Source organism: Callithrix jacchus, chromosome 1 (genome assembly GCF_049354715.1).
Source record: "Callithrix jacchus isolate 240 chromosome 1, calJac240_pri, whole genome shotgun sequence".
Classification (NCBI taxonomy): Eukaryota; Metazoa; Chordata; class Mammalia; order Primates; family Cebidae; genus Callithrix; species Callithrix jacchus.
This window is the reverse complement of record NC_133502.1, coordinates 118,485,462-118,505,574: the sequence shown is the minus strand read 5'-3', so window position 1 is coordinate 118,505,574 and position 20,113 is coordinate 118,485,462. Positions and strand designations below refer to the sequence as shown.

The window sequence follows — 20,113 nt, the reverse complement described above, 5'->3', positions numbered from 1 at the left end:
TGCCTGGGGTTCTCTAGTCCTTGCTTTTTCACCTATCGTCAACACATCCTTTTAAAAATTCAATAGGTAGGCCGGGCATGGTGGCTCATGCCTGTAATTCTAGCACTTTGGGAGGCCAAGGCTGGTAGATCACTGGAGGTCAGGAGTTGGAGACCAGCCTGACCAACATGGCAAAACCCCATCTCTATTAAAAATGTAAAAAATTAGCCAGGTGTGGTGGTGGGTGCCTGTAATCACAGCTACTTGGAAAACTGAGGCAGGAGAATCACTTGAACCCAGGGACTGGAAGTTGCAGTGAACCGAGATAATACCACTGTACTCCAGCCTGGGCAAAAGAGTGAAACTGTCTCAAAAAAAAAAAAAAAAAAAATCAGTAGGTTATCATGTGCAAGCTTACTAAAGATGTTAAGAAATTCATCTTCCCTTATTCACTTTGCTTTCTCACTGGTCTGGCCCTCTGTGTTGGGGGTAAATGCGTTTTTAGGTCTGTGGTCTGGGAGCTGGAACAGGGACAGACCCTGGAGTGGGGCCAGGATGAGCCATAGGCCCCTCTATGCCTGTGGAAGGGGTTGGAATGTCAGAGGCTCCCAGGTCATGGCACCGCCTACGGAGCCCTCACACCACTTTGTAGAACTACAGCGGGATGCAGACAAAGAATTGAAAAGGAGGCAGAGTCCCACCATTGGAAGCCTCTGCACACATAGGCATGCCCTGCCCCATTTACCCAGAACTACTTCTCTGAAGCTGAGACACACATAGGTGAGACAGACAAAGGCAGGTGACCCAGGAGCAGGGTCATTCACTCATTTTGGGCAGGGGAGCTCATGGTCCTCAGCAGCCTCCATGAAGGCCTCCCCACACCCCCCCACTTTTACATCCACAGTGCTGGAAGGTCTGTCCCCACCCCCACTCCAGAGTGCAAGAAAGGGAGAGGCAGTGGGATGGGGACTCTGTGCTTTGTATGTAGGCTGAGCTAAGAGGGCCCATCGCCATCCCAGCCTTTGCGAGGGAGAGAAGGGGCTTCCCAAATGGCAGGCATTATCTACTCTCTCCCAGGATATCCAGGGTCAAGACTTCCCTGGCTTCTGAACTCAGGGCCCACACTCTCCCACCTGAGCTTCCACTATTTTGTGACACATGAAGCTACTTGTCCGTGGCAGTTCCTGGAGCCTGCATGGAGATATTCAGTCCTATGACATCTCTGCAAACCTTCTTCCTACAGCTGCATAACGTTTGAGGTAGAGAGTAAGTAGTAGAAAGATGGGTTGAACCATATCTCTGAGTGGGATCTCCGTAGGTGTTCTCATCTTGTTTTTAGAATTTTTTGTTGTTTGTGTAAAGACAGTATTATGGAAACCTAAGTTTCAGGGAAGGAACTCAGGATGAAGGTGGGCTTACAACACCACTCTCAGAATCCCTCCATGTCCTGTCACTTCTAGAAAACAAGCCCACACCAAGCACGACACAAATAAAAGCCATTATCCTTTCATGGGGGAAGAAAAAAGAGATATTTATTTATTTTGGAATATTAAATGTTCTGTCTTCAGTCTGCCCTGAGGGGAGCTGACTGGGGAGACAGCCTTCTTGGGGAGCAAGAGTTGGGGCTGTCCTGGCCCCGTTGCTCGTTATTGCACCGGACACTTTTCAAGGACTGTTGATCTGTGATATGCTTCTCTCTGTTGGGGTAACTCTGGCTCTTGAGAGTGGCTTGTTGACTGCTGGCTGCATAGCCCAGCATTGTGCTGTGTTCCGGGTGGAAGAGGTGCCTGCGGTTGCAGGGAAACCCACAAACTGGGGCTTGGAACTCCTGTTTGTGCTGATTTACATTAGAGGCACGATGCTCACGGCAAAGTGTCATTTTTTTCTCCAGCATGTGTCCAGCTGCTGCTGTGAGCCCCTCAGCTTCAGCACAGCTGCTGTACACATGTGATCTGTTTTTCACTATTTTCTGGCTCTTGGCAGTGACTGGAACTGGCTTGCTTTTTTTCACTGAAAAGACCTGCTGAAAGAATTGTTTGATGTTTTCTCCGATGTCACTTATTGAAGGAGGCTGTTTCTTTGACGGCAGCAGCCGGAGGCCTTCATCCTGACGGGTTTTTTCTGTTTTCCTGACTGGGGTGAGTTGGGGAGTCCTCAGTTCTTCAAGCCTTTCTTCACGTTTTTCTAAGTTGGGCTTCGCTGGGTTCTCACTGTTGTGAGTAGGGGTAGACATCCGGCTCTGGCTCTTGCATGAGCCTTGACATTTCGGGTTCTTGGGCTCCTTGTACCCCAGGTTTCTCCTTCTGGCTGCCATAAGGTCATGTAGCTCCCGGCAAGCCTGCATGTTCCCAGTAGGCATGCTCTGGAGACGGCCGTGGGACACTTGAGAAGCCAAACTCTCTGTAGCAAGGGGAATGTCAGTAAAACCATCTGGAGGGAGCACAACGGCGCCACAGACTTGAGGCTGGGTCTCTGAGTTAGGGAGTTGAGAGCCTTTACTGGTCCGTGGAGCCTCTGAACCACTCATATCCTTACGTGTGGCTTGGAGGTTTGCCAGCATAAAGGCTCCCAAGGGGACTCTGGATTGTGGCGCTGCCTCCATGGTCTCTCCAGCCTTTGAAGATTGGGCTCCTAAGCTCCTGCTCTGCTGGGTGCTGCCTGTGAGGCTGCATGTGAGGGGCTCAGAAGGCCACCTTTCCTCCTGTCCAGCTGAAGGAGGCTTCAAGGGCCCATGGGCATTCCAAGATGGGATCCCTTGTGGGGCCATCTGGAACTTCGTAAATGTGGGTGAAGACACCAGAAGACTGTCTGGCGTCTGAACAAATGCTTTGGTCAGCACCTGCTCTCTCAGACCTGCCGGTGGTGATCCTCTTAGGAACGTGACTTTCTCAACTTTTGAGCTAGGCTGAGATTCATAGGTGGCTGAGGAGGGACCGGCAAGCTGTGTTAGGGATAAGGACGAAACTTTTTCCAGTTTAAAGAGCTTAATGGGCTTGAGGACCCTGAGGGGTAGGCTCCAGTTGTGTTTGGCCCACAACCTCACAATATGGTGTCCCAGCACCTGTTGAGTGCACGGATTGAGGGAGGAAAGCTCCTGGGATATGTTCACACTGGCTCTTCCACTTCTTGGGGGTGTTAGATTGCTGGTCTTCATGTGGGTGTTAGACAGGGGAAAATCCTGGTTGGCAGCAAGCCAGGATCGACGCACACGAATGGGGATAAAGCCCTCATTAATCTGGCCCAACTTTATGCCCACGTGGGCTTTCAGGATGTTTTCTATACGATTTCTCTCTGTGCATCTTGATAAATCACTTTCCAAGTCTCTCCTCAAGGGCATCTTCAAGTCTCTTTCCGATTCCTCAGAGACTTGAGGTTCTGCCCCCAGAACCTTCCCTGGGAAGCTTTCCATGCACCTGGCTAGATTTTGTGTGGTCTGCCCCCGAATTTGTCCCAGAGGTGTGCACGTATTACTCTCTAGCTGGAACATCACCTTCTGTATGTCCTTGCTGCTTGTGCCCGTGGACTTGGAGAACTTCAAGGGTCTGAGTTTGCCCCCGGCCTGACTTGTCCCTGGCAATTTCTCCTGAAGCTGCATCAGATCCAGAGACTCTTGGGTCATTCCCAGGTTGCTCCGGAGTTCAGGACTGACTGGCAAGTTCTCAGGAATGATTGCTGTCAAGCTGCCCTGGGGAATGTTAGGAGTGGAGGCGCTAAAAACATCCTGAGGTTTTTGGGCCCTAGAGGGTAAAGCCAACCCACCTTCTAGTTGTTTAGAAGACCATTCAGGGCCCTGCATTTCAGGTAAGGTGAGAGCTTGCGTCTTATTCTGTGATGCAGGGCAAGCTACTCCAGAATTATTAATCAGAGATGCAAAAGTAGGAGATTGGATTGGGAAAGAGGATTGAAGACGGGCCTGAACCTCCGCCTGAGCCACGTGTGAAAGCTGGAATTGGGGTGTGGGCGAAATAAAGGGTTGGGACTCAGGCCTCAGATGGGACAGGTGCTGGGCCTGGTAAAGCAGTGGAGACATTGTAGTCTCTGTTTGAACTGGGTGGACTTTGGGAATGCCATTGAACAAGAAAGGAGAAGACTGTAAAGTATAAGATCTGTCAGACACCCAGGCATTAGCCTCCAAGGATTCGCTGTGCCGAGAGGGTAGGCCCCAGAAAAGCTGACTATAATTCTTCTGAAAATGTTCCTTCAGGATTCCAGGATCCAAGAGCTTCTGAGGACTGGATGATTGCTTCAAGTCTTCCATGTCCCAGAAAGGTTTTAGGGTTGTGGTGTCCTGCTCAGCATTCAATGATTTCACCAAATTCCCCAAAGAATTCAAATGCTTTTCCGTGTTTGTTTGTTTTGGAAATGATCCATCTTTTTCATTTTCCTCCCAAATGTTGATACTGGCTCTTTCTGTGACTTGTATTCCCACAACATTCTGGCCATCAGAGCTGAGCAAAAAGGGGCTTCCAGCTTCCATCTGACTGTTTGTGGGGTCTCCTGAGGACAAGGATTCTAGTGGGTGGCTGGAAAGATGATCTTGCTGGACCGATGGGTTGGAGACACACCAGGTTCTGGTAGTTTTCTGATACCAGAATGCAGGCACAGAGATGTGACTGCTTGAGCCGCCAAGGCCTGAGATGGCTGGGCCAGAAGTCGCCAAATCCTCACATGGAGATGAGCTTTGATGGATGGTGCCCAGTGGAAGCGCCACTGAGTCACAGTGAGATGGAGTCGTCAGAGTGGAGTCCCGCAGGGGAGGAGCAATGAAGCCTTTCGGAGGAGGTGGAGAGCAGGCCAGAGGATCAGGGGTGTGTGGTGGGTTAGCGAAAAGCGCAAGTGGCTCTGGTGAGGGGTGTTCCAGAGGAAGGGAAGGCTCTGCTCGTTGGGAGGCACTCAGAGGGGAGACTGAGGTGGCCATTGGGCCTGGTGATGGGGTGGAGACCAGAGGCAAAGGATGCTGGGTTTGAGGATCCAGGGAAGCTAATGGGGAAAGCACGGGAGTGGCATCTTGCATCGGCTTCTGAGGGGACTGGGAGGCTCCATCAGGCGCTCTTTTGCACTCCTCACCGGGGGGATCTGGACCAGAGAGCTGATCAAAGTCGCCTTTCTCAGGATGCGGCCCCAGGATGCTGCAGGAGACAGGAGGCACAAGCTGCAGCCAGGAGCAGGTAGGGCCATAGGGCATAGTGGGCACGTGGGCCCCGGCCCCTCCACCGCCCAACACCTAGACCCTCAAATTCTCCCATGTCCCTCCACCGCCCCACACCCTGATTCCTTAATTCTCCTTTGCCCCTCCACCGCCTCACACCCTGACCTCCCAATTCTCCTCCTATGCCCCTCCACCACTCCACATGCTGACTGCCCAATTCTCCTATGCCCCTCCACCGCCCCACACCCAGACTCTCCAATTCTCCTATGCCCCACCGCCCCACACCCAGACTCCCCAGTTCTCCTCTTATGCCCCTCCACCGTGCTGCACCCAGACTCCCGAATTCTTCTCCTACCCCTTGCTCCAGGGTTTTACTCCCATCCTCTGTTCCCCTGGTCTCCCCATCCCAGGTCAGCTCCAGGCTGCCGTTAAGGCCCTGGGGTCAAATCCCAGCCCGGTAAGAAGGGTGCAGGGAAGGGGAAGTGCCTCACCACTGCAGTTGTGAAAGCAAGTCCAGAATCCCCTCCAGGTCTGTCAGGGGGTCTCTAGAAGCTGGAAATCAGGAGACCGGGTTAGGGCAGTGAGGGAGGGGCCTGGGATCTCACAGGAGACTGAGTGGATGTTTCTTGAGGGAAGACCATGGGGAGTCAGACCCTGGAAACCACATGTCTGTATCCAAGGCCACATGGCCTGGATGGTGATAGCGAGGCACGGAGAGCAAGGTTTTGTTGTCCACAAAGGGCTTCCACACACAGACCCCCCATCCCCATAGTCCTCACAGCTGCCCTGTGTGGAGAAAGGACTGGGGTGGTCTCAAAGAGGAATCAGCCTTAGCAGAGTTGAACAGCTATCCACAGCCCCCTCACCCCACTCCTGATTCAGACAGGCATTGGTCTCCTCCCCCTACACTGTGCCCTGCTGGGGAACACCCAGTCCTTGGCCCACCATGGTTTCATGCCAGCACGGAATCTGAGAGGGATCCGGGGTTCTGATTTCCTTCCTAGGAGCCCCCACCTCAGGCTTCTTCAATTGATTTCCTTAGACAGAGTCACTTTTCTCCAGGACAGACAAGATCTAATGAACTCTAGTGTGCCCTGGCAGAGCCTTACCTTTCAGACTGCAGTTTTTCTTCCTGCCTTTGGACCTCCCCTTCCACTGACCTTGACACTGGGACAGAAGATGACCCTGGGAGAGAAGGTGATCCTGGGAGACAAGAAAGGGCAGGGGGCTGAGACCAGCTCTTGCTCTCCGCCCCCAGTCCAGCCACGGCGCTCACGAACCGCACAGCTCTCTCGTCTTGCTCAGGGAGCGGTGTGCTTCCTCCCACTCATGTTTAAGTGGATGATAAACTGCTTTTCTTCTTAGAAAAACACGAAGAGGGGGCCAGTCGTGGTGGCTCGCGCCTGTAATCCAAGCGTTTGGGGAAGCCAAGAAGGGTGGATCACCTGATATCAGAAGTTTGAGACCGGCCTCACCAGCATAGTGAAACCCTGTCTCTCTACTAAAAGTAACAAAAATTAGCCGGGTGTGGTGGTGCCTGCCTGTAATCTCAGCTATTCTGGAGGCTGAGGCAGGAGAACTGCTTGAACCTGGGAAGCAGAGGCTGCAGTGAGCCAAGATCGCCATTGCACTCCAGCCAGGGTGACAAGAGTGAGCCTCCATCTCAAAAAACAAACAAACAATAAAACCCATTACAAAGAGGGATTTACTATATGAGGAAATATATATATTCTATATATTTCATATGTAAACTATAATATACATAATGTATAATATATAATATAATGTAAGTAATGGTAGAGGTGCTCCTCTACTCAAGAAACACCCAGGCTCAGGTTCACTGGCACACCTGAGCTGTCAGGTAGGATTCTGCTTCTCAGGAGATCAGAGGAGACTCCAGGCCCAGGTGTGAGGGTTTCGGAGGCTCAGCACAGCCCCCAGGTCACCCCAGACAGACAAGGCTGGGCCCCCAGCCACCTGCCCCAGGAAGGGGCTTATGAGCGCCCCCCCCCACAGAGACCTCCCCCATGTCCTGACTGGTCTTCACCACTGAGTCCTGGGGTTTGGTTTTGCCCTGACACCTCCTGTGCTCCCCCTGCAGATGGGCTTAGAGCTTGGGGATGGAAATCCCAGTCCCGACCAACCCCTGGCAGTTCTGTCTCTCCCTGGAAGGACCATGTTCTGGTCTCTCCTGACATATCCCATTGCAGAAGTCTCTCCACTGGATTTGGAAAAGTAGAGCTAATAATAGAAAGAAAGGAGAGAATTGTGCTGTGTGGGTCTGGCATGAGGGCTCCTTACCATTCTCTTCTCCCCGGGCGATGCTGAGGATGGATCACGATGGAAGTAAGAGAGGCAGGGGGCTAATAGGAAATATAACTCCACGACAAATACCAGGGTGAGGAAGATATCCAACACCCATGGTGTAAAGCTGGGGGTGTTTATCCACAAATCACTAAGAAATTCTAGAGGAAACGGAGTATTCTTCATCTGAATAGGTATGCTGCCTTCAAGCAACTGAGCTCTGGGCATTCCCTTGCAGACTAGGGACTGGGGCCCAGGCCTGTGTCACAGAGCTGGGGCCTTCACATCACAAAGGGCCTCTGATGGGGGAGGGGCAGCGAGAAGGGGAGGCTGAAGCACAGCCCCTCCCCACCCCTCAAGCCCAGGATCCCTCCACCCTCCCACCTTCCAGATTGCTCCTTCCCCCTAAGTTTTGTCAGTGACAGAACTCAGCCAATTTTCTGTTCTTTCTCCCTGGAATGCAGATATTATCTGGTTCCTTTTATCTGTTGGAGACGGTGGTATGAGGTTATCTATTTTATAATCCTTGAAAATCTGAAGTTGACTCTGAAACTTTGATTATGTACCAGGGATTTTTATTCTCGGAATCTTATTCGTCCTCAACTCCAGCTTTCCCACACAATGTTTTTGTCTTATATCAATCCAGGGACAAAATGTAAATTTGTTTTACTCTTATTTAGTTTTGTAAATTTTGAATAGTAAGGTTTTTTTTTTTTTTTATTGTTTCCATTTCACTTTCAATCAAAGGGACCTACCCACATACAATTAAGATAATTTTTTAAAATTTTATTTGTGTGTTTATTTTCTTTATAGTTCTGGAGTACATGTGCGGGACAGGCAGTTTTCTTACACGGGTCAATGTGTACCATGGTAGTTTGCTGTATCTGTCATCCCATCACCTAGGTGTTAAACTCAGCATGCACTAGCCATTTTTCCCGATGCTCTCCCTACCACTGCCCTCCCCCAACAAGTGCCAGTGTGTGTTGTTCTCCTCCCTGTGTCCACATGGTCTTGTTCAGCTTCCACTTATAAGTGAGAACATGTAATATTTGCTATTCTGTCCCTGTGTTAGTTTGCTGAGGATAGTGGCTTCCAGCTTCATTGTGTCTGAAAAGACATGATCTGATTCATTTTCATGGCTGCATGGTGCTCCATGGTGTATATATACCCCGCATTTTCTTTATCCAGTATACCATTGATGAGCATTTGGGTTGATTCCATGTCTTTGTTGTTGTGAACAGTGCTGCAGTGAACATACACGTGCATGTATTTTTGTAATAGAATGACTTATATTCCTTTAGATATATAATGATATAAACACCATCATATATAATAACATATAATATATATCTGATTAATATATTCTTGCTAATGCATATATAATATATATTTGGTTTGGGTGTACATTTCTCTAATCATCAGTGATGAGCTTTTTAAAATATATTTGTATATATGTTTAAAACATATATAATGTATGTATATATATAGTATATATGCATATATATTATATACTTTATATACATGTATATATACACACTATATATATATATTATATGCTTTATATATATATATACTATATATGATACATACTATATTATATGTATATATATGGTGTATATATATATATAGTATAAATAAGAGCCCAACCTCACTCTTTGCATGTGGATATATACATAGTATATATACATAAACTAACTCAAACTGGATCAACATAAGACTTAAAACTATAAAGGTCTTAAAGCATAAAGGAAAAGTTTCGTGATTTGGGTTTTGCAAAGATTTGTTGGATCAAAGCCACCAAAAGCACAGCCAATAAGAGAATAGATTTAATCAAAATAAAAGTGTTTTGTCCATCAAAGGACACTATCAGTAGAGTGAAAAGGCAACTCATGGATTGCAAGAAAATATTTGCAGATTATACATACATATATAAGATTAATATTGAGAATGTATAAAAAAATGCCACGTTGATACTTACACGGCCACTGGTTTTTACTTTTATTGCATTTGGATGATGTGTCTTTGGCCAGAGCTTTATTTTGTACCCATATCTGTTTCTATGTTATATTACCTATTTGTTTACAATAGATACCTTTGTTTTTTTTGAATCCAACTTATAGTCTCTGTTGATAGAATTTTACCTCTATTTATTGTAATAATGATTTATCTGATTGTATGCCTTCCATTTGATGTTCTCTAGCTCTTTTTATTTTCTGCCTTTTCTTTATATATTTTGATTGGATGGATGAAATTTCTGCTCATTGTTTCCATTCTGCACCCCATTTTTTTCTGTTTTTTCCTGCGATGATTAGGAACGTTTTATCATAGGACATTATTAATTTTCTCTTTAGTGGCCTCTTGATCCCATTGTCACATTGTCCCTTTTTGTAATTATATATATTTTGCAAGAATTATTACTGAGCAGTATTTTCCTAATTGAAGATTTCTCATGAGATTCATTTTACATTTATTTGGACTTCTTCTTCCGGTATTTCTCTCAAAGATAGAGATACTCTCTGCGAGTGCTATTATTTCTGAAAATCTCTCTCTTGCCCTGACAGAAGAGTGATCTTTTAGTTGCTGTTTCTGACATCATTTCACTTTCAGTAGTGCAAATGAAGAGTTTTCTTATTTCCTTCATTCTTTCTCTGAATAGTCTGGTTTTTCACACTTAGAAGTGTTTTCTATTTATAAATTTATCCTATGCATTCAATAATTTCCCCAGACTTGTTCATTGATTTAGTTCCCGTTTGTGTGTGTGGAGGAGTTTATGGCCTAGTTTTGTCAGCAGTGGGAGATGTGTTTGTGTACTAAGGCACCAGTACAGGTACAGGTGTGCCTAGGATTGGGACTCTTAGGATGACTAATGGAGATACAGGCATGGAGGCCAGTCATGGGGACATGGGATTGATTGGTAGGGAGCCAGGACCATTAGAGTAGAGGAATTGAAGGCTCTCTGATCAGGAATTGTAGGATGAATGATTCAGGGCTCATGGGCAGCAAGGCATGGGAATCAGTGAATCTGAGATTTCAGTAATGGCTTTGGGAGTAGAGTCACTGGGTAGCAGTGGACACTTAGAGCAGATTAAAGAGTAAGAATGAGGAGTTAGGTACCAGGGTTGGTGATAACTTAAAGGGCCTGTGAAATCAGATAGTATGATAATGTAATAGAACAGTATGTCCTTTGGATATTTTATAAAATATTTAAGCAATCCACAATTATTGGATATATAAATGTTTCTAATTTTTTTTGACAACCACCATGTTGGATAATCTAATTTTTCTTTTTTATTAACCATTTTATGGTAAAACTTTTGCACTTAAATCTTTGTATAATATGCGATGATGGGATGACATTTTAATGTTGTAGCTCTAGAAATAAATTTTTGAGTAAGGTACATGGGCACTAAGTGATGTATGTGTCCATGGGTGACACTGGCACACTTCCTTCTCCCATCTATACCTCTGCCCATCTGTTTTCTCAGACCTCTGCCCCTTCGTCTGAAGAGCCAAAAATGACCAAGTCCTTGGTAAGTTCTTATTTGTTCATCTATTTATTTGTTTCTTTCTTTTACTTTTAGTGGATTTAGGAGACATCTAACAATCTCTATAGTAAGATGACAAGACTAGATAAATAAAAACTAAGATCAGAGAAAATGAAGACGAGACTGTCAACCCCAGGTCAAGTTTATAATATATGGTCTGACATGGTTGTGAACTTTGAACTGTTAAATTGTCTCTGATCTTCCTGAAAGACATAGCAATAATGGACATTGGATATATGGTTTATATTATTAACAAGTGATTTATCATAGTTCTTGATGTTTTAGAAATTTTTTGAGAGATCTTCAGATGGATAATGACAGAACAGTCTTCAACAGTAACCCTGTTGAAAGTGCACCAACAGGCCAGACTCGGTGGCTCACACCTGTAATCCCAGCACTTTGGGAGGCCAAGGTGGGTGGATTCCCTGAGGTCGGGAGTTCGAGACCAGCCTGGCCAACATGGTGAAACCTCATCTCCACTAAAAATACAAAATTTAGCCAGGTGTGGTGGTGGGTACTTGTAATACCAGCTACTCAGAAGTCTAAGGCAGGATAATTGCTTGAACCTGGAAGTTGGAGGTTGCAGTGAGCCAAGATCGTGCCATTGCACTCCAGCCTGGGCGAAAAGAGAAAAACTCTGTTGAGAGAGAGAGAGAGAGAGAGAGAGAGAGAGAGAGAGAGAGAGAGAGAGAGAGAGAAGGAAGGAGCACAAACAGTTTTTCTGTTTTTGTCTTAGAGAAAAGTGCTTCTGATACTTTACTTGCATTTGAATTCAGATTCTGATTTAGTAGATATGGGATGGAATGTGAGAATTTTTATTTCTCACAAATTTTCACAGAATATCAGTGCTCCAAAGACTACTTTCTGAAACAATCTTGTTGGGGTTTTATCATGAATGGGAGCTGAATTTTGTTAAATGCTTTTTTTGTACCAACCGATGTGATTATGTGATTTTACTTCTTGAATCTGTTGGTTTGGTAGATTACATTGATTGATTCTTGAATATTGAACCAGCCTTGCATCTGTGGAATAAATGCCACTTGATTGTGGTATATACTTTTAAATTATTTATATTTGCTAATATTTTGTTAAGGATTTTTGTATCATACTTAGGAAGGGTATCTTTCTTTTTTTCCCCCCCTCCCTCCCTCCCTCCCTCCCTCCCTCCCTCCCTCCCTCCCTCCCTCCCTTCCTTCCTTCCTTCCTTCTTTTGGTACTATTTCTAGTTTAGGTATCAGGATAACCCTGGCCTCATAAGTTGGAATGTGTTCTTTTATATTGATTATTCTGCCAGAAATTGTGGATAGTTTGCGTTTTCTTTTTCTATACTTTGTCTAATTTTTGTGTCAGGGAAATCATATCCTCACATAATAAACTGGGAAGTATTCCCTTTTCTTCTGTTTTCTGGGGAAAAAACTGTATAGAATTGATGTTGATTATGTTAATTCTTTTTTTCTTTTTTTTTGAGATGGAGTTTTGCTCTTGTTACCCAGGCTGGAGTGCAATGGCCCGATCTCGGCTCACTGCAACCTGAGGGAGGAGGTTTAACAATGTAGTGGGAACCTCAGTGTGTCTCCTCCGTACCCCTCACATTTAGAACAATACAAGAGCTTGAGGAAAACCTCAGCAGTTGAAACTATGTCATGGTTCAGCAAAGAAGAAGCTCCTGTCACGGATATTCTCATTGAGTGAGTTGTGAAGCTTGTTGACTTGATCAGAATGATCACCCAGCACGCATGTTCCAATACGCTCATTTGTTATATGAACGGCTGCAAAGTCTAAGAACAGGTCTTTAGTCGTAGTCTGTTCACTTGGTAGCACAAGTTGGTTGTGGATGCAAGAGTGTGGCCAAAGTCAACAAAAGCTTCTATGAGAATCACTTATGTGGAATTTATAATAAAAAGTAGGGTATATGATTTGTAAATTGTAGCCTACACATGTATTATATCTAAAATTTACTGCAGACATGTGTGTGTCTTCTTGGGAAGTTGGGTCAGTGTGTGTACCTGAGAATGTAAGAAAGATTTGTTTTGGACTTTGGGGTATGAGATACATGGGATGGTTGTGTGTATGTGAAAAATGTTCTTAGTTTGCAATTTGATATGTATTTAACTGGTGAGAATCTAATGTATATTCACATATGTGGGTTGTGGTATCTGTGTGGCAATTGCAGATTAAAGAATGTCATAACTGGACTGGGTGCAGTGGCTCACGCCTGTAATCCCAGCACTTTGGGAGGCTGAGGTGGGCAGATCACCTGAGGTAAGGAGTTCAAGACCAAACTGGCCAACATGGTAAAACTCCATCTCTACTAAAAATACAAAAATTAGCTAGGCGTGGGGGTGCACGCCTGTAGTCCAAGCTACCTGGGAGGCTGAGGCAGGAGAATCACTTGAACCGGAGAGGCGGAGGTTGCAGTGAGCCAAGATCCAGCCACTGCACTCCAGCCTGAACGACAGAGCGAGACTCTGTCTCAAAAAAATTAAATAAATAAATAAATTATTGAATGTCGGAATCAAAGAATGGGGTTTCAGGGTGTGTGTGTGTGTGTGTATGTGCGTGTGTGTGTGTTCGTGGTGGGGGTGGTTCTGTGTATTTTGATGGTACTGTGAGATATTGTGAATATGTGTGCATACATTTGAAAAGGCAGGTAACGTTACATGTTTTACTGTTTTGTGTGTATTCAGAGTAGAGGAGTTTTATGTATGCTCATGGTGTCTAGATGAGAATTTAGGTGTACATTTTTGGTATGAGGAATTTGGAGGCAGAAGGATGGCTGGGTGCATTTGGGTGTTACAAGCTATATGTATGTAATCTGAGAATATGGACAGAATATAGTTTTCATGATGGAGGCTTGTGTATGTTTGTATTTGGATCTGTGAGTATATTGTGGATGTATTATTCAGGCATCTGGATGTTTGAGTTGGTGTAATCTGAACAGTGTGAATTTATTCAGGAAATGTGATAGTTGTGTGTCCATTCTAGAGCTGTGTGTATGTGGTTTGTGCTTCTACCAGGGGAGTAGAGGATAATTTCCTTTTATTTCCTATTTTTATAGCATTTTATGTAACTCATAAAACTGTCTGCATAAAAATTCATGCAGAGTTGCTAGAGAGCATACGATTTCCAAAAATGTCCTGGGTTTTTTGTTACATTAAGTTTTTCTAAGGATGCACTCAAGTCAGTGGTAAAATGCAGACATTATGCAATACTTCATTGTCTTTAACAAACCATTCTCATTATTTTGTCTCCACACCGTTTTAATTCTGATACCCACTTTGTGCAGGGTTTGCTAGAACTAGATGTCAGAAAACCATTAAGGCAGGACCTACAAGAGGTAAATATTTCCAAAGAGCAGTAATAGCCCCTTGACCCCCACCCCCACTTCATATATCCATCCATTCAGTCCGTCTACACAGCCTGGCAGGGTGCCACCTCATGACTTCCACTTGGGAGTCTCAAGATCTCTTCTGGATTGGGCAAGAAGCAAACATCTGGGGGGAATTTTGGAAACTGAGGCCATCTCTACAGGAACCCATGTGGCGGTGCTGTAGTGTGGTCGGGCTGGTGACTCTTACCAATTAAACAGCCAGTTCACTCACCACTAAGTAGATCCCACTGGTTGGTTGATGATTGCTGCTGATGTGGTCCCCTCTCCCCCACAAAACTTGCACACGGTCGCAAAGGACTTCACACTATTTCTTCCCCTCTACTGCTGAACAAGGGGCATCTTGACTCTTCCAGAATCAAATGTAAAAGGCAAGGTTGGTAAAATCAGTATCCATCCCACCTGAAGCTATGATTAGCCATTGTGCACAAACATGGCACTTTTATTTTCTATTACTTTATTTTTTTGAGACAGAGTTTCGATGTTGTTGCCCAGGCTGGAATGCAGTGGTGGGATCTCGGCTCACTGCACCCTCTGCCTCCTGGGTTCAGGCAATACTCCTGCCTCAGTCTCCTGAGCAGCTGGGATTACAGGCACGCGCCACTATGCCCAGCAAATTTTTTGTATTTTTAGTAGGGACGGGGTTTCACCACATTGACCAGGATGGTCTCCAACTCTGGACCTCGTGATCCACCCGCCTCGGCCTCCCAAAGTGCTGGGATTGCAGGCATGAGCCACTGCGCCGGCTTTTTTATTTAATTAATTAATTAATTTTTTTGAGACAGAGTTTTGCTCTTGTTTACCCAGGCTGGAGTGCAAGGGTGCGATCTTGGGTCAAGGCAACCCCCTTCTCCTGGGTTCAGGCAATTCTCCTGCCTCAGACTCCTGAGCAGATGGGAGTACAGGCACGCGCCACTATGCCAAGCTAATTTTTTGGATTTTTATTAGAGACGGGGTTTTAGCATGTTGAGCAGGGTGGTCTTGATCTCTTGACCTCGTGATCCACACGCCTCAGCCTCCCAATGTGCTGGGGTTTCAGGCATGAGCCACAGTGCCCGGCCTTTTTATTTATTTATTTTGAGACGGAAGTTTGCTCTTGTTCACCCAGGCTGGAGTGCAGTGGGGAGATCTCACTCACCACAACCTCTGCCTCCTTGGTTCAGGCAATTCTCCTGCCTCAGCCTCCTGAAAAGCTGGGATTACAGGCACGCACCACTATGCTCAGGTAATTTTTGTATTTCTAGTAGAGACAGGTTTCACCACATTGACCAGGATGGTCTCCAACTCTGGACCTCGTGATCCACCCTCCACGGCCTCCCAAAGTGCTGGGATTTCAGGCGTGAGCCACCACGCCCGGCTTATTTATTGATTGATTGATTGAGAGGAATTTCGCTCTTGTTTACCCAGGCTGCAGTGCAATGGGGAGATCTCGGCTTACCTCAACCTCTGCCTCCTCCGTTCAGGCAATTCTCCTGCCTCAGCCTCCTGAGCAGCTGGGTTTACAGGCACGCACCACTATGCCCAGCTAATATTTTGGATTTTTAGTATAGAAGGGGTTTTAGCATGTTGACCAGGATGGTCTCCATCTCTTGACCTCGTGATCCACCTGCCTTAGCCTCCCAAAATCCTGGGATTACAGGCGTGAGCCGAATGTGGGGTAAAGAAACTTAACTGGGGAAGCTTTTATTATCCCTAATCTTTATCCTATAGTATAACCTACTGCTCTAAGGTAAGAACTGGCTGCCTCCAGCCAAAACTTCTACGGAAACTAATGCAAACCCCTCAGCCTTCCAAAGAGGAAGTTTACAACTTTCCTTAATATTTCCCTTAATGTTTTGCCAAGTACCCTGAGTGGATCTCAACAGATTTTTTTCCTACTGAGTTGGTAGACCTCTTTATGAATTCTGATAACAAGTGAATTAATAAAGTGTGTAATTTCCAAGTAAGTAGGAGAGCAATATAAAATGAGAGAAAAATGAATTTTAGAAATGCAATAAAGAAGACACACAAAGAAATAAAGTGAAAATATTTTTATATACAAAATAAATACGTTAGAAATAAGTCTAAATATTTCAAGAATTATATATAAAAAGACTTAATTCATGGGTTTAAAAGTTACTTATGACATTAAATAGTTTTGCTCAAAGCTATTTACAAGAGATCTACCGAAAACATTAAAAAAGAAAAAAAATGGAATGATTTGAAGGCAAATTATATGCAAAGACATACCAGGCAAAACTGATCAATACAAATCTGGTGTTTATATTGTTCTCAGATAGGCTTTAAGGTAAAGAAACATCTCAAAATGATAAAGGTGATCACTATATAATAATAAAAATTTCATAGTTTTTATGAAAGATACAATTTCAAAATAGTATGTTATTAATATCATAGTCTTGTATAGAAAATGTATAGAACTACAGAAATTAACAAATCACTATCATCATTAATGATCAAGCAAAAATTATGATAAAAACAAAAGAAATTAACAGCAAACACCAACAATTGTTATATAAATACTTTTGTAGAAATTATCAAAATTAATTAAATTTTTAAAATTAACTAAAAATTTTAAAGAATCTAAAAATAAATCTCGTGTTCTTGGATTAAGGCACAACATCATAACAATAGGAAAGCTACATAGTAAAAAAAGGATATAGAATCTATAAATTTATAAAAGGTATTGTAAAGTGTATTTAACTATTTACTGTGTTCTAAATGTATTCACATATTTTGTGTTAAATAGGTATAATATAAAAATCTAAATGAATATAACAATTTGAATACATGTTTTTTTTTTTTAATCCCGGTCAAAATAAGGGTATCAATGCTTAATAACTCTAGATTTTGGTAGAAAATATACTGTAACTTCAAAAAGTTAAAGAGAAGCACTAAACACAGAAGTGGTAAATGTACCTACAGTGTACAAATCAAGAAAAGAGGACTTAAAATCTAACCTAATGAAAGGTACAGAGGAAGCAGGAAGAATCCAATATGAGGAAGGTAAGGAAATACAAAATTTAAAAAGTAAACATGGATCAAAATTAATTTAAAAATTAAGAAAGTTATATGGTGATTATGAATAGCACACCAAAACTAAAATCACATGGAAATACCAACTTATGTTATATAAATCATTCCTAAGTAAATTTCAGAGAGACCTGGAAAATTGAGGAATATTAAATATTCATACATTAGAAAACAGAATAAAGTAAAATTGCAAATTTTACCCAAAGTATTTCATGTATGTTCAATTCAATCCCAATCAAAATCATAGTACCATGTGGTTGTATATGTGTGCATGTGTGTGTGTTTTAATATTTGTGAAGGCGTGGAAAGAGATTGAAAACTTATTCTTAAATTTATTTGAAATTCCAAGGGTAAAAATTGCTATGGAAATTTGAAGAAGCACAAAGGTAGAAAACATACACTATGAGATAACATGATTCGTTATAAAATAAATTAATCAGAAGAACAAAGTGTTGCACTGTACTGAGATAAGCAAACATCAATAGAACATCATAGAGATCTTCAAATTTAGTACATCCATAAACGCTCATATAATTATAAGGATGAAAACACTGCAGTACGGAAGAAAATGATGATATCAGGTCAACTGGAAATTCATCTGGTAAAGAAATTTATTTTCATTTCTATTCCTATTATAAAGAAAAAAATCTAGAGGAAATAAAACTGTAAATATAAAAGGTAAAATAGTAAGGCTTGTTGGAAGAAAACATATAAATACATATTAATACCTTAAGGTTGTCAAAGATTTAAAAAATATTACACAAAATGTATTAATAATCAATTTAAAATTGATCTTTTGGCTGAGCCTGGTGCCTCACACCTGAAATCACAGCACATTGAGAGGCCAATGTTGGGTGGATTCCTTTAAGCTCATGAGTTCCAGACTAGCCAGGAGAACATGGTGAAACCTGGTCTCTACCAAAAAAAAAAAAAAAAAAAAAATTTCCCGGGCATTGGCTGCTCACTCCTGTAGTCCCATCTACATGAGAGGCTAAGACTGGAGAACTGATTTGATCTGAGGAAGCAGAGGCTACAGTGAGCAGAGATCATGTCACTGCACTCCAGCCTCTGTAACAGTGAAACCTTGCCTCAAAAAAAAAAAAAAAAAAAAAATACACACACACAAACACGTATATATGTATATATAAGCTCAACTTTGTTATGAAAATGCCAGTTTGTTTGTAATATTGCTAAATTTAAACCAATGAGGATAAAATGAAAAAAGGACAATGCCAAGTTCGGTGATGATATGGACAAATAGATTCTCTGCTTTGTAGTATCTACTAAAGCTGAATTTATGCATACCCCATTCATTACCCAGCTTCTGTTCTTGGTTATGTAAACAACATAAATGAGCACATGTGTTCATCAATACATATGTACAAAACAGGTCATAGACACGTTATTTATAATTACTAAAACCTGGAAACAACTGAAGTATTCATTAAGAAAATAGGTGGATAAATTATGGCACATTCATTCAATGAAATAACATAAAAGAATAATGATCTATAAATTTAAACACAAATAATAGATTATACACTTTGGTTCAAAATGGTTGTTAAAATGAGTAAAAGCACAAAATGAAAAAAATATACAATTTTATTGGTGTCAGTACCATCATTTTCAAATAAACTATAATATTGTTTTAAGTCAAATGTTTCTGCAAAGATCTGTTGTTAAAACTTATGGAAATAAATAAATAATTATTAAAGCACCATGTTAAAATAAGTAAATACAGAAATCCCTTGATATCTGTGCAGAATTTGTTCCAGGACCCCTGCCAATACCAAAATCTGGGGACACTTAAGTCTCTTATATTAAAAGGTGAAGTAGTTGCATATAACCTTTGCACATTCTCCTGTAAATAATGTGTACTTTAAATCCATCTTTAATTACTTACAATAGCAAATACAATGTAAATGTTATATAAATAGCTGTTGCATTGTATTGATTTTATTTGTATTTTTATTGTTGCATTATTTTTTAAATTTATATTTTAGTGTTTTTGATTTATGGATGGTTGATCCCTTATGTGGAAGGTGTGGATATGAAGGGCAGACTTGAAATAAATTGTTATTTTCTTAGTTTGAGATTACACATTTCTATTACATCTATCCAGCTCTAATCATACAAGTGAATTGGAATGAAGGTTTGACATTTACCATTCATTACTGCACAGATTTTGCTTACTTACAAAAAGCTGTATATAGGCAAGAAAGAACAGAGATGTTTGTAAAGCATAAAACAAAACCTCCTGATAATTCTTATTAATACTAATTATGTATAAGTATATTATGCTTTAAATCATAAGAACATTATTCAATATCTTATTTAAAAAATATTACTAATGTAGTTATGTATAGATACTCTCAAAGTGAACAAAATATTAAAATATTTTTAAATAATTAAAAAATATTTAATTATCAAAATTACTATCAATAAAAAGAATAATATAATAATATTATAATGATAATATTATAACCCAGTTACCAACTTACCAAATCTATAGATTAGGTATTATTGGATTAATTTCATTCTTTTATTAAATGGGTTAAATTTTGTAATTATAGGTTCAAGTGACCTGCCATCTCATCCAAATGAATATGTTAAAATTTGCAACCTGGATTAGAAATTACATCAAAACTCATTGAGAGCCAAGTTATTTCAATGTCAAATGTAAAACTTTAAAAGGGCAGAAAAAAAATTCTATTGTGG

The 20,113-nt window shown here is 42.2% G+C and overlaps 1 protein-coding gene and 1 long non-coding RNA gene across 2 annotated transcripts in view; one reads left to right on the top strand and one right to left on the bottom strand.

Moving 5' to 3' along the window:
* The window catches only part of LOC144579320 (uncharacterized), a 29,640-nt gene extending 9,869 nt beyond the window's left edge, over nt 1–19,771 (top strand). The window contains exons 3-4 of the long non-coding RNA XR_013526663.1: nt 10,918–10,962; nt 12,446–19,771. This is a non-coding gene — a long non-coding RNA (uncharacterized LOC144579320). The remainder of the gene's footprint in view (nt 1–10,917; nt 10,963–12,445) is intronic.
* On the bottom strand, nt 872–7,673 carry LOC100406234 (spermatogenesis-associated protein 31A6-like). The gene is made up of 4 exons (XM_035305576.2): nt 7,430–7,673; nt 6,238–6,331; nt 5,620–5,680; nt 872–5,108 (listed from the first exon to the last, which is right to left on the bottom strand). Exons 1-4 carry the CDS (start codon nt 7,658–7,660, stop codon nt 1,544–1,546), a joined length of 3,951 nt encoding a protein of 1,316 aa, XP_035161467.1. The 5' UTR covers nt 7,661–7,673; the 3' UTR covers nt 872–1,543.
* Nucleotides 19,772–20,113: the final 342 nt, after the last annotated feature.